At 39.9% G+C, this 15,152-nt stretch overlaps 1 protein-coding gene across 2 annotated transcripts in view; it reads right to left on the bottom strand.

Moving 5' to 3' along the window:
• The window catches only part of SMC5 (structural maintenance of chromosomes 5), a 108,021-nt gene extending 94,372 nt beyond the window's left edge, over positions 1 to 13,649 (bottom strand). Inside the window, exons 1-2 of one of the 2 annotated variants that reach the window (XM_043891207.1) lie at positions 13,355 to 13,649; positions 7,757 to 7,898 (exon numbers count right to left, since the gene is read on the bottom strand). In XM_043891207.1, coding sequence (XP_043747142.1) covers positions 7,757 to 7,898; positions 13,355 to 13,545 — 333 coding nt within the window. In that variant the 5' untranslated portion in view covers positions 13,546 to 13,649. The remainder of the gene's footprint in view (positions 1 to 7,756; positions 7,899 to 13,354) is intronic. The other variant, XM_043891206.1, reaches the window with a different exon arrangement.
• Between the last annotated feature and the right edge of the window lie 1,503 nt (positions 13,650 to 15,152).

Raw genomic sequence — 15,152 nt, 5'->3', positions numbered from 1 at the left:
TTTATTCAGTCACATCACACTACTCTATCCTACATCAATACCACAATGTCTTAATTTACCATAATTTTGTATCATCTTGATATCCAGTAGATAAGTTTTTCCACTTTATCCTATTGTTTTAGAAGGAGCTTAGCTATTTTTTGCCCTCTGTTTTTTCATCTAAATTTTAGAACCAGCTTGTAATTTTTAGATGGTAGCAGGATTCTGACTGGAATGACACTTATCATGACATGTACCAAATGTTAACGTTTTAAAATAAAAACTGTAATCTCTGCATACATACCTTTTATTTGCAGCTATGTAACTTAAACCTTTGTTGCTATAATATCCATAGTTGCATTTACTGTTCACTGTTAAGTGAACACAGAAATGCAACTGATTTTTGTTATACAACTTTTTAAGGGGGTTCTCAGTTCTTATTTCTAATCTGCTAATTATAATTCTTTCTAAGTTTATTATTAATTCTAAACAATACATATAACTCACAGAAAAGGTTTTGGAGTCCTTAGTAAAAATGTAAAAAGATCCTTGACTTAGTTTGGGATTCTGTAACAAAAGTCCCCCAGGGTGGGTGGCTTAAACATACATTTCTCAGAAATCTGAAGGTTAAGATATGCAAGATCAATGCATTCACAGATTCAATGTCAGTGTTACACTATCTTACATCTCAGTTCAGTTCAGTCACTCAGTCGTGTCTGACTCTGCGACACCATGCACTCCAGCACACCAGGCCTCCCTGTCCATCACCAACTCCCTGAGCTTACTCAAACTCATGCACGTTGAATCAGTGATGCCAGCCAACCATCTCATCCTTTGTCGTCCCCTTCTCCTCCAGCCTTCAATCCTTCCCACCATCAGGGTCTTTTCAAATGAGTAAGCTCTTCACATCAGGTGGCCAAAGTATTGAAGTTTCAGCTACAGCATCAGTCCTTCCAATGAACATTCAGGACTGATTTCCTTTAGGATGGATTGGCTGGATCTCCTTGGAGACCAAGGGACTCTCAAGACTCTTCTCCAACACCACAGTTCAAAAGCATCAATTCTTTGGCGCCCAGCTTTCTTTATATTCCAACTCTCACACCTATACTTGCCTACTGGAAAAACCATAGCTTTGACTAGACGGACCTTTGTCAGCAAAGTAATGTCTCTGCTTTTTAATATGCTGACTGCGTTGGTCATAGCTTTTCTTTCAAGGAGGAGGTGTCTTTCAACTGCATGGCTGCAGTCACCAACTGCAGTGATTTTGGAGCCTCCCGAAATAAAGTCTCTCAGTTTCCACTGTTTCCCCATCTATCTGTCATGAAGTGATGGGACCAGATGCCATGATGTCAGTTTCCTGAATGTTGAGTTTTAAGCCAACTTTTTCACTTTCCTCTTTCACTTTCATGAGGAGGCTCTTTAGTTCTTCTTCACGTTCTGCCGTAAGGGTAGTGTCATCTGCATATATGAGGTTACTGATATTTCTCCCAGCAAGCCTGATTCCAATTTGTGCTTCATGCACCCTAGTATTTTGCATGATGTACTCTGCATATAAGTTAAATGAGCAGGGTGACAATATTCAGCCTTGACATACTTCTTTCCCGATTTGGAATCAGTCTGTTGTTCCGTGTCCAGTTCTCACTGTTGCTTCTTGACCTGCATACAGGTTTCTCAGGAGGCCGGTAAGGTGGTCTGGTATTCCCATCTCTTGAAGAATTTTCCATAGTTTATTGTGATCCACACAGTCAAAGGCTTTGGCATAGTCAATAAAGCAGAAGTAGATGTTTTTCTGGAACTCTCTTGCTTTTACGATGATCCAGCAGATGTTGGCAATTTGATCTCTGGTTCCTCTGCCTTTCCTAAATCCAGCTTGTACATCTGGAAGTTCACGATTCATGTACTGTTGAAGCCTGGCTTGGAGAATTTTGAGCATTACTTTGCTAACATGTGAGATGAGTGCGATTGTGAGGTAGTTTGAACATTCTTTGGCACTGCCCTTCTTTGGGATTGGAATGAAAACGACCTTTTCCAGTCCTGTGGCCACTGCTGAGTTTTCCAAATTTGCTGGTATATTGAGTGCAGCACTTTTACAGCATCATCTTATAGGATCTGAAATAGCTCAACTGAAGTTCCATTACTTCCACTAGCTTTGTTCGTAGTGATGCTTCCCCTAAGGCCCACTTGACTTTGCATTCCAAGATGTCTGGCTCTAGGTGAGTGAGTACACCATCGTGATTATCTGGGTCATGAAGACTGTTTTTGTATAGTTCTGTGTTTTCTTGCCACCTCTTTTTAATATCTCTGCTTCTGTTAGGTCCATACCATTTCTGTCCTTTATTGTGCCCGTATTTGCATGAAATGTTCCCTTGGTATCTCCAATTTTCTTGAAGAGATCTCTAGTCTCTCCCATTCTGTTGTTTTCCTCTATTTCTTTGCATTGATCACTGAGGAAGGCTTTCTTATCTCTCCATGCTATTCTTTGGAACTCTGCATTCAAATGGAAATATCCGTCCTTTTCTCCTTTGCCTTTAGCATCTCTTCTTTTCTCAGCTATTTGTAAGGCCTCCTCAGACAACCATTTTGCCTTTTTGCATTTCTTTTTCTTTGGGATGGTCTTGATCACTGCCTCCTGTACAATGTCACAAACCTCTGTCCATAGTTCTTCAGGCACTCTGTCTATCAGATCTAATCCCTTGAATCTATTTGTCACTTCCACTGTATAGCTGTAAGGGATTTGATTTAGGTCATACCTGAGTGGTTAGTGGTTTTCCCTACTTTCTTCAATTTAAGTCTGAATTTGGCAATAAGGAGTTCATGATCTGAGTCACAGTCAGCTCCCTGTCTTGTTTTTGCTGAGTGTACAGTGCTTCTCCATCTTTGGCTGCAAAGAATATAAGCAGTCTGGTTTCAGTATTGACCATCTGGTGATGTCCATGTGTAGAGTCTTCTCTTGTGTTGTTGGAAGAGGGCGTTTGCTATGACCAGTGCGTTCTCTTGGCAGAACTGTTACCTTTGCCTTGCTCCATTTTGTACTCCAAGGTTGAATTTGCCTGTTACTCCAGGTATCTCTTAACTTCCTACTTTTGCATTCCAGTCCCTTAAAATGAAAAGTAATCTTTTTTGGGTGTTAGTTCTAGAAGGTCTTGTAGGTCTTCATAGAACCATTCAACTTCAGCTTCTTCAGCATTACCGGTTGGGGCATGGACTTGGATTACTGTAATTATGAATTGTTTGCCTTGGAAATGAACAGAGATCGTTCTGTCGTTTTTGAGATCACATCCAAGTACTGCATTTCAGACTCTTGTTGACTGTGATGGCTACTCCATGTCTTCTAAGGGATTCTTATCCACAGTAGTAGATATAATGGTCATCTGAGTTAAACTCACCCATTCCAGTCCACTTTAGTTCACTGATTCCTAAAATGTCGATGTTCACTCTTGCCATCTCCTGTTTGATCATTTCCAATATGACTTGATTCATGGGCCTAACATTCCAGGTTCCTATGCAATATTGCTCTTTACAGCATCGGATTTTACTTCCATTACCAGGCACATCCCCAACTGAGTGTTGTTGTTGCTTTGGCTCCATCTCTTCATTCTTTCTGGAGTTATTTCTCCACTGATCTCCCATAGCATACTGGACACCTACCGACCTGGGGAGTTCATCTTTCAGTGTCCTATCTTTTTGTCTTTTCATACTGTTCAAGGGGTTCTCAAGGAAATACTACTGAAGTGGTTTGCCGTTCCCTTCTCCAGTGGACCACATTTTGTCAGAACTCTCCACCATGACCCGGCTGTCTTGGGTGGCCCTACACGGCATGGCTCATACTTGCATTGAGTTAGATAAGGCTGTGGTCCATGTGAGCAGACTGGTTAGGTTTTTGTGATTGTGGTTTTCAGTTTGTTTGCCCTCTAACGGAGAAGGTAAGAGGCTTATAGAAGCTTCCTGATGGGAGAGACTGACTCAGGGGGAAACTGGGTCTTGTTCTGATGGGCAGGGCCATGCTCAGTAAATCTTTAATACAATTTTCTGTTGATGGGTGACTTAACCCTATTAAATTTGCATATTAATCCATCAGGAGGCTTAGCCAAAATTTCTTTATGGTTTTTAAGCAGACATTCCTACGATCTGTGAATGAGTTTTCTTTCTTTTTAACACATATCTTTTCTTTTCTACCTAGAACTTCCAATGCAATGTTCAATAGTAATGATAGTAGGTAACCCTGACATGTACATTTTCATAGATATCTCCTGAAATTAAGAAAGGTCCATTCTATTCCTAGTTTACTAAGAGTTTTTAATCATAAATTATTGTGGAATTTAACAGAATGCTTTTTATTTGTTGAGAAATTATTGAGTTCTACTTCTTTAAAACATGGTGTATTATGTTAATTTTTTCCTAATAATCAATCTCTCATTTTTTGAATAACTTTGATTTGTTCACAATGTATTATATATTATTAAATTCAGCATGCTAAAGTTCCTTTTTTGTTTGTGATTTTTGCCTCCAGATTCATGAGTGAAATGGGCTTGTTATTTTCTCATGCTATCCTTGATTGATCTGGGTACCTAAAGTCACATTTCCCTGTGTAAACAGCAACTTTTGCTGTTAGGACTAATCCACATTTTGTTTTTGTCCAGTGTTCTCTATGAGAAAAAACTTACCAGCTAATTTATCTTTTCTACTTAAGAGTCAGTTTTGATAATGTAAATAGCTGTAGAAATATATACAGTCATGCCAGTCAGGATGGCTGCTATCCAAAAGTCTACAAGCAATAAATGCTGGAGAGGGTGTGGAGAAAAGGGAACCCTCTTACACTGTTGGTGGGAATGCAAACTAGTACAGCCGCTATGGAGAACAGTGTGGAGATTTCTTAAAAAACTGGAAATAGAACTGCCATATGACCCAGCAATCCCACTTTTGGGCATACACACTGAGGAAACCAGATCTGAAAGAGACAACTGCACCCCAATGTTTATCACAGCGCTGTTTATAATAGCCAGGACATGGAAGCAACCTAGATGCCCATCAGCAGACAAATGGATAAGGAAGCTGTGGTACATATACACCATGGAATATTACTCAGCTGTTAAAAAGAATTCATTTGAATCAGTTCCAATGAGATGGATGAAACTGGAGACCATTATACAGAGTGAAGTAAGCCAGAAAGATAAAGAACATTACAGCATACTAACACATATATATGGAATTTAGAAAGATGGTAATGATAACCCTATATGCAAAACAGAAAAAGAGACACAGATGTACAGAACAGACTTTTGGACTCTGTGGGAGAAGGTGAGGGTGGGATGTTTCGAAAGAACAGCATGTATATTATCTATAGTGAAACAGATCACCAGCCTAGGTGGGATGCATGAGACAAGTGCTCGGGCCTGGTGCACTGGGAAGACCCAGAGGAATCGGGTGGAGAGGGAGGTGGGAGGGGGGATCGGGATGGGGAATACATGTAACTCCATGGCTGATTCATGTTAATGTATGACAAAACCCACTGTAATGTTGTGAAGTAATTAGCCTCCAACTAATAAAAATAAAGGAAAAAAAAGAAAAATAAAATTTAAGTCTCAAAAAAAAAAAAGAAATATATACAGTCACAACTTTTAAAACATTTACACTTTAGTGGAATGATTCTCATAATATTCTTATATTAGGAATATATAAACCTCTGCTGCATTCTTGTAATGCCCTGGTGGCAGTCATAATTATTGTGAAATGTATTGTGCATGTATTTCCACTCTTTCTTATGTTTTCTAATGATGTCCTTTTTCACATTCCTGTTTCTTTTCTCTCCTTTCTCAAGACTCCTTCTGGAATGTTTGGGCAGCGGTCATTTTTCCTCTACTTTGCTCCTCCTACTTTAACCTTTCCTGTTTGGAAGTTACATATTTCAATTTCTCTTTTCTTTTTTAACTGGTTTACCCTACAAATTTTAACATGTACATTTCACTTAATAAATTCTTAAGTTAACCAATTATCTTAACTTTCTCCCAACAATACAGAGAATACTTTAACTCTGATCACTGCTTTTGACAACATTTAGTTCTATCTTCTTTGATTTAAAAAAGTGACAAATGAGACATCAGTATTATTTTATACAGTTTACACATAACTTTACTACTTGTTTAGTAGACTTCACTGGTGAGATGGTGAAGAATCTGTCTGCAATGTGGGAGACCTGGGTTTGATCCCTGGGTTGGGTAGTTCCCCAGAAGAAGGGAATGGCAACCTATTCCAGTATTCTTGACTGGAGAATTCCATGGACATAGGAGCCTGCTGGGCTACAGTCCACAGGATTGCAAAGTGTCAGACACAATTGAGCAACTAACACTTACTATGTGTTTACCATTTCATTGCTCACATCTTTTTACCTCTCAGACTTTCTTCTGAAATAATTTTCCTTCTTCCTCAATTAAACACTTTCAAATTTCCTTTATGAGGATCTCAGACTGTTCTCTCAACCCCTTCACATTCTGAAACCATATCACTACCATGTTTCATATTCTAAAATTTACTACAGTGTGTCTATTTGTGTATTTCTTTCATTTACACCATCTGGAATATATTTAGGTGCAATGAATCTGAGGATTCAAGTTTTTCAGCATTTCTGGAAAATTCTTAGTCATTCTTTCCTTGAGTACTGCCTCTTCCTTAGTCCATTATTTTCCTTTAACTAGCAGGTCTCAATCTTGATTTCATACTTTTTATTTTTTTGCTTTAGCTCTATATTTCATTTTTAGAAAAACTGTCAAGTATTTTGGTTCACATATTCTCGAATATGTCAGCTTTGTTGTTTTACCTGTCCATCAAGGTTCTCTCTCATGTATTTTTATTTATATTCTCACTGATTCTTTTTCAAATTTACCTGATCTTTTTGTTACTTACTCCTTTGCAACCTTCTTTCAGTTCCTAAATAAACTAAATATTCCTAGTTTACATTCTATATATACAAGCTCTATAGGTCAGATTATATAACCTGTTGTTTTTATTAGCTCTCATTTCTGATAGTTCATTTCCTCCTATGCTTTGTGATTTTTTGGGGGTATGGATTCATGAATTTCTTGGAACTTTACGTTAGATTTCTTTTCAGGACTGTATTGAAGGCATTTTCCTTCAGAGGATTTGCATTTGCTTCTGCCAGAGATATTACTAAGCGAGGACACTTTAAACTAAAATTACAATGTGTTTGTTGAGGCTTGTTTGAAAGATTTTTTTTCTTTTTCCTTCTACTACTGTATTCAGAGATAACAATGAGACAAGTAGCCCCACTTTGTGATTTTTTTTTTCCCCTGCTACACACTACTCATAGTTTTATCTTCTAACTCTTCTACATCCTCAGGACCCCCAATCCTATGCAACAAATTCAAAGCCAGGTTTCAGGGCACAAGGTAAGTAAAAAACCCTGGGAAAACAACTCCAGAGTTTGCAGAAATCTTCAGATCCAAATCACTTTGTTTGTGCCGTTTGTAAACTTACTTCTCCTTTTCACAAGTCCAGTAATACATTTAAAAAGTTTCTTACACTATTTCTAAGGCTGAAGGTGTTACACACTTGGAGAATTCTCTAGGTATATAGCAAACTACATAGCAAACTACTTCTGGAAATTGAGATCTTTCCTCAGTGTCTCTACCTGCCAACTTCATTATCTATATTCAAGCAAAACACATTTGACATACCCAAGGAATTAAGATGCAGAAATTGATTTGTTACTAAAAGCAATTCATGGTTTTGAATTTTGTTAAAAGTATCTATGTTAACTTACCTTATCTGCCCGTCCCATGAAAGCAGGTTTGCCTGCTAATCCAAGGCAAATGGCACATACGATGCTGGACTTCCCTGTTCCATTAGCGCCAATGATCATATTCAAGTGGGGCCCAGGAGATACTTCACAGACATCATATGTCCTAAATTATAAAGAGGTGAGATTACTAAGTAGAGACAAGAAGTGAAGAATATTTTCCTACCTAAAGCAGTTGCTTTACCCTTATCACTATCTACAGGTTTCCTCAAGTTCTTTAAAAACCAACTAACCTTATAAATTTTAATGTAAGTAAGATTAGTTTATAGGTTGTTAATAATTTAGATGGGAAAAAAAAATCTGTCAGTGAGAGAAATGAAAAAGTGACAAAGTATATCTAAAATTAGGACATTCATGGGAAAATAAAAGTTCACGTAATTTTTTTCAAATATTAAGTCTGCTGAATAGAGCAAAGTTTGATACAATTTATTCTTAAGTAATTCTAATACATGAGAAACTACATCAAAGCTACTGTACAAATGAGTTTTAAACAAATTATATGTAAGTGAAGTAATGGCTCATTCTAAATTTGTGTATTTTACATTTCTATTTCTCTTGAATTAAAATGCTTACTAGAAACTTATCATAGTCAACTGAATTATTTTTATTATAATTAGAAAACTGAAGACATAGCAACTCAATAGTTTAGTTCATTAATTTTTAAAAATAACATGAATTTCCTTTAATATGCTGCCAGACATTCACCAAAGGATCTATTTCTAGTACAAATTAAATTTTATTCCTATGGGAGGAAACAAGAGTGCATCATCACCAGGCATGTCTGTAACATTCCCTCATACTAGAAAGCAGCATGCTGTCCTGCTCTCTACCTGCAACAGTAGCAACTAATCCAGATTAGTCTTCAGGGACAGCTATGGCAAGATGTGAAGGAAACTGACTCAGTATCTCTGTACCATGTCCTTGAATATCTGGAACTGGAGCCCATAAGTAATGTCCTGTGCCCAGTGTCAGCTGGCTACCAACTAATTCCCCAAGGGTAAAAGCTTAACCTATTACTAACTTGCTAGGTATTCAAAGAATTTAACCAAGCACACTTCAACTTTAATACTCCCAGAAATTAATAATTCTGAAATTCCAAGTGGTAATAAAATAAATACAGGTGGTAAAGAGAAGTATTTTCTGGCAGGTTTCCAACCCCACTTCTCTGCAGAGCATCCATCTTTTCAGAAGCTTTATTCTAGTAACAACAGAGTCTTGAAACAATCCTTTACAACAGTTAAAATAAAACTAGTTTGGGAATTTCAGACATCTGGAAAATTATCTGACTTGGAGCTTCTTAATCCCAACACATGCAGTTACATTCTTTTAATATTTGAATTTCCTGCTGTGAACTGTCTTACTAAAATAGTGATGCAATTAGTATTTAAGCAAACAAATACAGCAGAAAAAAAGCATGAAAACTTCTGACATATATCGTTACACACAAATACTATAAACACAAAAAGCTGCCAAAAACTAAATAAAGCCTCTGCAATAAAAACAAAAACAAACAAACAAAAAAAAACCATTCTGAGTCTACAATATATTTATTGGAAATTACCTTTTGTGAGTTCCCTTTTCTCTGACCTCTCCCTGAAAAAGCTAACTTCAGAGGCCAGTTTACATACTTTATCTAGTACCTCATAATATTCTCCATGGCCTCAGGTAACATCTATATACTGAAAGTCAGTTCAGATGACCTACAGATGCAATTCCCACCTCAAGAACTCTATTTGGATGTCCCACAACAGTCACTTCAAACTTAACATATTCAAAACTATTACACTGGTGCAAAAGTAACTGGTTTTGCATTGTTGAACTTTGCTGTTTGATGTTGGAATAGATTTTCAAATAAATATGGTTATGTTACACATCATTTTAATGCACATTTTTTGCCTCTTTTTTGCTAATGACTTATTACTTGCTGTGTATTTTATATTTATTTTAGACTAGGGAAATGATGTTAGACAAAATGCAAATTCAAGCAATTTTCTTATTCGAGTTCAAAATGGGTCATAAGGCAGCGGAGATAACTCGCAACATCAACCACGCATTTGGCCCAGGAACTGCTAATGAAACTGCACCGTCTCAAGAAGTTTTGCAAAGGAGATGAAAGCCTTGTGAGTAGCACACTGGCCGGCCATTGGAAGTTGAATGACAACAACCTACTGAGAGGATCATCAATGCTGAACCTCTTACAACTACATCAGAAGTTGCCCAAGAACTCAATGTCAATCCTTCTATGGTCATTTGGCATTTGAAGCAAATTGGAAAGGTGGAAAAGCTCAATAAGTGGGTGCCTCATGAACTGACAAAAAAAAAAAAAATTGTTGTTCTGAAGTGTCATCTTCTCTTATCGTATGCAACAACAAACCATTTCTTGATTGGATTGTGACATGTGACAAAAAGTGGACTTTATATGACAACTGGTGATGGATGACCTGCTCAGTGGTTGGACCAAGAAGAAACTCCAAAGCACTTTCCAAAGCCAAACCAAAAAAAAAAAAGGTCATGATCACTCTTTTGGTGGTCTGCTGCCCATCTGATATACTACAGCTTTCTGAATCCTGGTGTAAAGAAACCAGTACATCTGAGAAGTATGCTCAGCAAATCGATGAGATGCACAGAAACTGCAATGCCTGCAGCCAACACTGGCCAACTGAATGGGTCCAATTCATCTCCATGACAACGCCTGACCATACATCACAAAACCAACTCTTCAAGTTGAATGAATTGGGCTACGAAGTTTTGCCTCCACAGCCACATAACCTATCGCCAAGCGATTACCACTTCTTCAAGCATCTCGACAACATTTTGCAGGCAAATCACTTCTACAACCAGCATGAAATAGAAAATGCTTTCCAAGAGTTCAACGAATCCTGAAGGACGGATTTTTACGCTACAAGAATAAACAAACTTACTTCTTGTTGGCAAAAATGTGTTGACTGTAATGGTTGCTATTTTGATCAATGTGTTTCAGTCTAGCTACAATAATTTAAAATTCACAGTCCAAAACCGAAATTACTTTTTCACAAGCCTTAAAAAAAAAAAAAAAATCTAAAACCACTCTTGCAGTCTCTTAGTGAAAGATACCATTATTCATCCCCCTGCCGACAGCAGAAACCTAGGCATCATCTTTGATTCTTTTCATCTCCTTCACCTCTGTTCACACTACCCACCCACTCATCATTCCATTTATCACCAAATAATGTTGGTAAACAAGAACGTTACTTAGTTCTGCACTTTCCAGCTACCTTTTCTTTCTCCTCTTCACATCCAAGCTTTACTTCCTCACACTCATTCATTCTTCTGACTGCAAAGTTTTCCACTTCCACTACCTCAAAGCGCCAAAGATCTCCTGACTGCTAAATGCAGCAGGTGCTTTTCTGTACTGTTATCTGACTTCACGGTATCACATGATGTTTTTGAAGCACTCTTTTTCCTTGGGTTCTCTGATAATACTCTCCCACGGGTCCCCCCTTATTTCCCTGAATAGTTCCTTCTCAATCTGTTAGTTCTGCTTGCCCATAAATGTTGGCATTCCTCTCGAACTCTGTACTTAGACTTCTATTTCTATTCCCTTCGAGGCAACTTCAACCATTTCTGCAATTTTAACAATCACCTATATGCATGATTCTCAAGTCTCTCATCTATTAACATTTTCCTATAAGCTCCAAACCCTTATAAATACTGCCCATCGAAGACCTTTTAGATGCCCCACAGGAAACTTCAATTCACAAGATACAAAAGGCATTTATTACTACCCTCCCAGAATTACTCCCTCTTTGGCACAGCTCTATACCAACTAGCCAAGAGAGAGACTTGAGAAAAATGCTCCATTTCTCCTTCACCCTGATGCCTCGCAATTAATCTGCAGACAAAATCCTGTCAAATCTATTCTTTCTGCTCCTAACTTCCCACTGCGAGACTCAAATCCCGATTATCTCTGCCTTCATATTGTAAAAGCTTTCTCGCCTCCAATCTTGCCCCCTTCCTAAATCATCCTTCACACTGCTTCCAAAGTAATATAAACCACATGAGGGTGCATGCGTGTGCGCTATTTCAGTCATGTCCAACTCTTTGTGATGCTATGGATGAAGCCCACCAGGCTACTCTGTCCACAGAATTCTCCAGGCAAGAATACTGGAGTGAGTTGCCATGACGCCCTCCAGGAGATCCATCCCCTGTCTCCTAATCCTCCTGCATTGGCAAGCAGGTTATTCACCACTAGCACCACCTTTGAAGCCCAAACCACATATGATGCCCTATTTAAAATGCATCCTGGCTGCCTACAGGATAAAGTTGAAATTTCTCAGCACAGGAAACACAGACCCTCAATAATCCTATTTATCATCAGTATCAACTCTATCCATACACTCACTCACATCCTATGTCCCAGTCATACTAGGATACTGGAAACTTACTAAATACAGCAAACTGTTTCAGGTAGTTCCATGCTCTTCCCTTAAGACTTTCATATCCTCCAGTACAAGGCCCTTCTCACAACTGTGGAGGAAATTAATCATTTGATCCTTTGTGCCCCCAGGGCATCCTGATAACACACACACACACACACACACACACACACACACACAAAATTATGGTAGGTACTTCATTTGACTTTATTTATCTTTCCTGGTTTGAATTTAAACAACTCAGGTTAAGTATCAGCTGAGTAAACCTGGTCAAATTAACCTCTCTGAGCTTATCAGTGGAGATACTATAAAGAGTTATGAGGAATGAATGAGGGTACTGTGTAAATAAAGTACCTATTTCTATACCTGGCACAGGATAGATGCTTTAAAAAAAATGTCGTTATTGTTACTGTAATTGTTTTCCTTGGGCCACTGTGCAAGCTTAAAAAATAATAGACAAATGAACTGCAAGGTGCTAGACGGATACACGGTAGTTGTGTTACAATATCTGCAATTCTAAAGTGAATACTATAAAAAAAAAATAATAATAAAGTGAATACTATGATTAGTTAGTTGTCTGAAGGGTGAGAAAGGAACCAGGGAAGAAAGTCAGATTTGAAGGAGTCAAGGCTCTGCTGCATAAAGCAACAACTGAGAGCAGGGTTTAATTTTCTGGTACATTTCAGGAAATGTCTCCATCCATGACAACCATCACCATCTTTGTCCACCTGATAACTGCCTTCTCTTCACGAATGTGCCACAGCGTCACTGTCGCACTGATTTAACTGTTGCTTTTTGACTTCCCAGGTTTTGTGAATTACAGATTATGTCTACAGGCCGTGACTTCCAGCGGGAGGAGATGTAATTCCCTACGTCCACTGCCCGCCATTTGACGCCTTCAAACAACTTTGGCATTAGGAATTAAAAAACTGCAATACACAAACGCACACACCTACCACATCAACAAACACGTCAATCTCCTCGGCCCACAAGCAAATATCCTCACCGCAATCCCAGGGCGAATTTACTAAAAGCCTCAAAAGCCAGGCACACCTCTACCGACCCGCCCCCCGCACGCACGCAGCTTGCGCCCCTCGTGTGTCCGCCGCTGGCCTCCCACGCCGCGGCACGGCCTCCGGTCACTCACAGGAAGTTCTCCATCGCGATGCGGACGATAGAGCCTTCCACGAAAGGCCCGGACGACAGCAGTGGCGGTGGCGCCGCCGGTGGGACCGAACTCTTTTTCTTGCTCGGGACTTCCGACGAGGGGTCACTCAGGACAGCTCTCTTGGAGGCCAGGGAGCTTGGAGTGGACGTTTTCCTGCTCGGTGTCGCCATCCTGGCGGTCTCTCTTCCCGGCTGTGGCTTCCGTTCCCACCTACCTGCGGCCCCAGCGCGCCGGCGTCCCACTCCCGCGCGAACAGCGCGGCGCGCGACTGCGCGAGAGCCCGCCCCGGCGCCTGCGCAGTCCCTGCCTGGTAGCGTCAGCGGGCACGCCCCACCCCTCCGCCCCTTGCGGCTCCTAGGAGACGCGAGCTGGCGGGAATGGGACGCGGTGGCACACGGGAGTCCGCGGGAAGCGGCCACGGGACTGCTTTGTACATTTCTGCTTTTTTCCGATTTTTTTTTTAACTCAGAAAAAAATGTCAGCTGCATTGAATGTTTTGGAAGCCTTTTCAGTGCTCAAGGAAACATCCACGAGGGGAGGGAGTGCGGGACCTCGTCCTCTTCTGACTGTGCTTTTAATCAGGTCCCCGTGTCTAAACAAAAACCCCAACAAAGCAAGCTTTCAAATGACTGTGCCAGCTCTTCCCTTAAAACAGCGCTCGGATCTGTTCCGCTCTCTAACAGGTGGAAAGATTACACCGCACAGGTTTTCTTCACTACCCCCACCACCACCCCCGCTCCCTAATTCGCTAGTAAGAATTCCTCCTTCGAGCTTTCTAGAAATACCCCAACGAGCGCGCTGGCATCGTTGAGAGGATGCTTCCACTTAAACCTAGTCAGGTTCATCTAGTTAACTCCCTTATTGAAGATGAGGTTCACTGAGGCCTCTACAGGTCTTTAATAATGTCTGATCTACAGTAGGCTAGGCTGAGGTAGTGAAGGAGCCAGGCAAGCAGGTCTCAGAGCTTACGTTCTGCTGTGGAAGACAGGAAAAGAACACGGTAACCTACATAGGATCAAGATAATTTGGTGATAGGTGTCATGAAGAAAAAAAAACAGAATGAATGTAAGAGAGAAGCGGGGAAGGCCTGTCAGAGAAAGTGATACTTGAGCTAAATCCTGAAGAAGGAACTAGCGGAGGAAATGAGAAAAGAACATTCCAGGCAAGGACCAGAGGCTCTGAGGTGGAAGCCAGCAGAATGAGGAACAAAGGGAAGGCGGACTAGGCTGCACCGAAGTGAGCAAGTTTGCAAAGGGGGGCCTAGCCCATCATGCATTTTATCTCAAAAGCAATGGTAAGCCATTGGATGGTTTTAAACAGGAGAGAGACAAGATCTTTAAATGGGGCACTCTTGTTGCTGATTCGTCAGAATCAAGCATAGAAGTTGGGAGGCAATTTAGAAAGCTATTGCAGAAAACCCTGATTCCCCACTCCAGGATAAATGCTCCTTTCCTAAGCCCCTGCTTCTCACACAACTGAAATCTGCACTCTTTAAAAGCTGTAACCGAAGAAAGAATATATATATTTTTAATGTGAACATGTCTTGGTTGTTAGAAAATTTTTAGTTTTTCAGCAAATTAAATAATACCTTTAAAACTGTTCAAAAGGCAGGGAATAATCTTGTTAAAAATAGGGCTTAGGAGGGTACTATACCCTCATTTGCTACATTGCTAGTCCAAATTTTTTGAGAAGTGACTTGGTAACCTGCTTCAAGAGCCTTCAGTTCAGTTCAGTTCAGTGGCTCAGTCATGTCCGACTCTTTGTGACCCCATGAATC

Source organism: Cervus elaphus, chromosome 29 (genome assembly GCF_910594005.1).
Source record: "Cervus elaphus chromosome 29, mCerEla1.1, whole genome shotgun sequence".
NCBI lineage: Eukaryota > Metazoa > Chordata > Mammalia > Artiodactyla > Cervidae > Cervus > Cervus elaphus.
The sequence above is the reverse complement of the archived record's forward strand: the minus strand, read 5'-3'. Positions and strand labels throughout refer to the sequence as shown.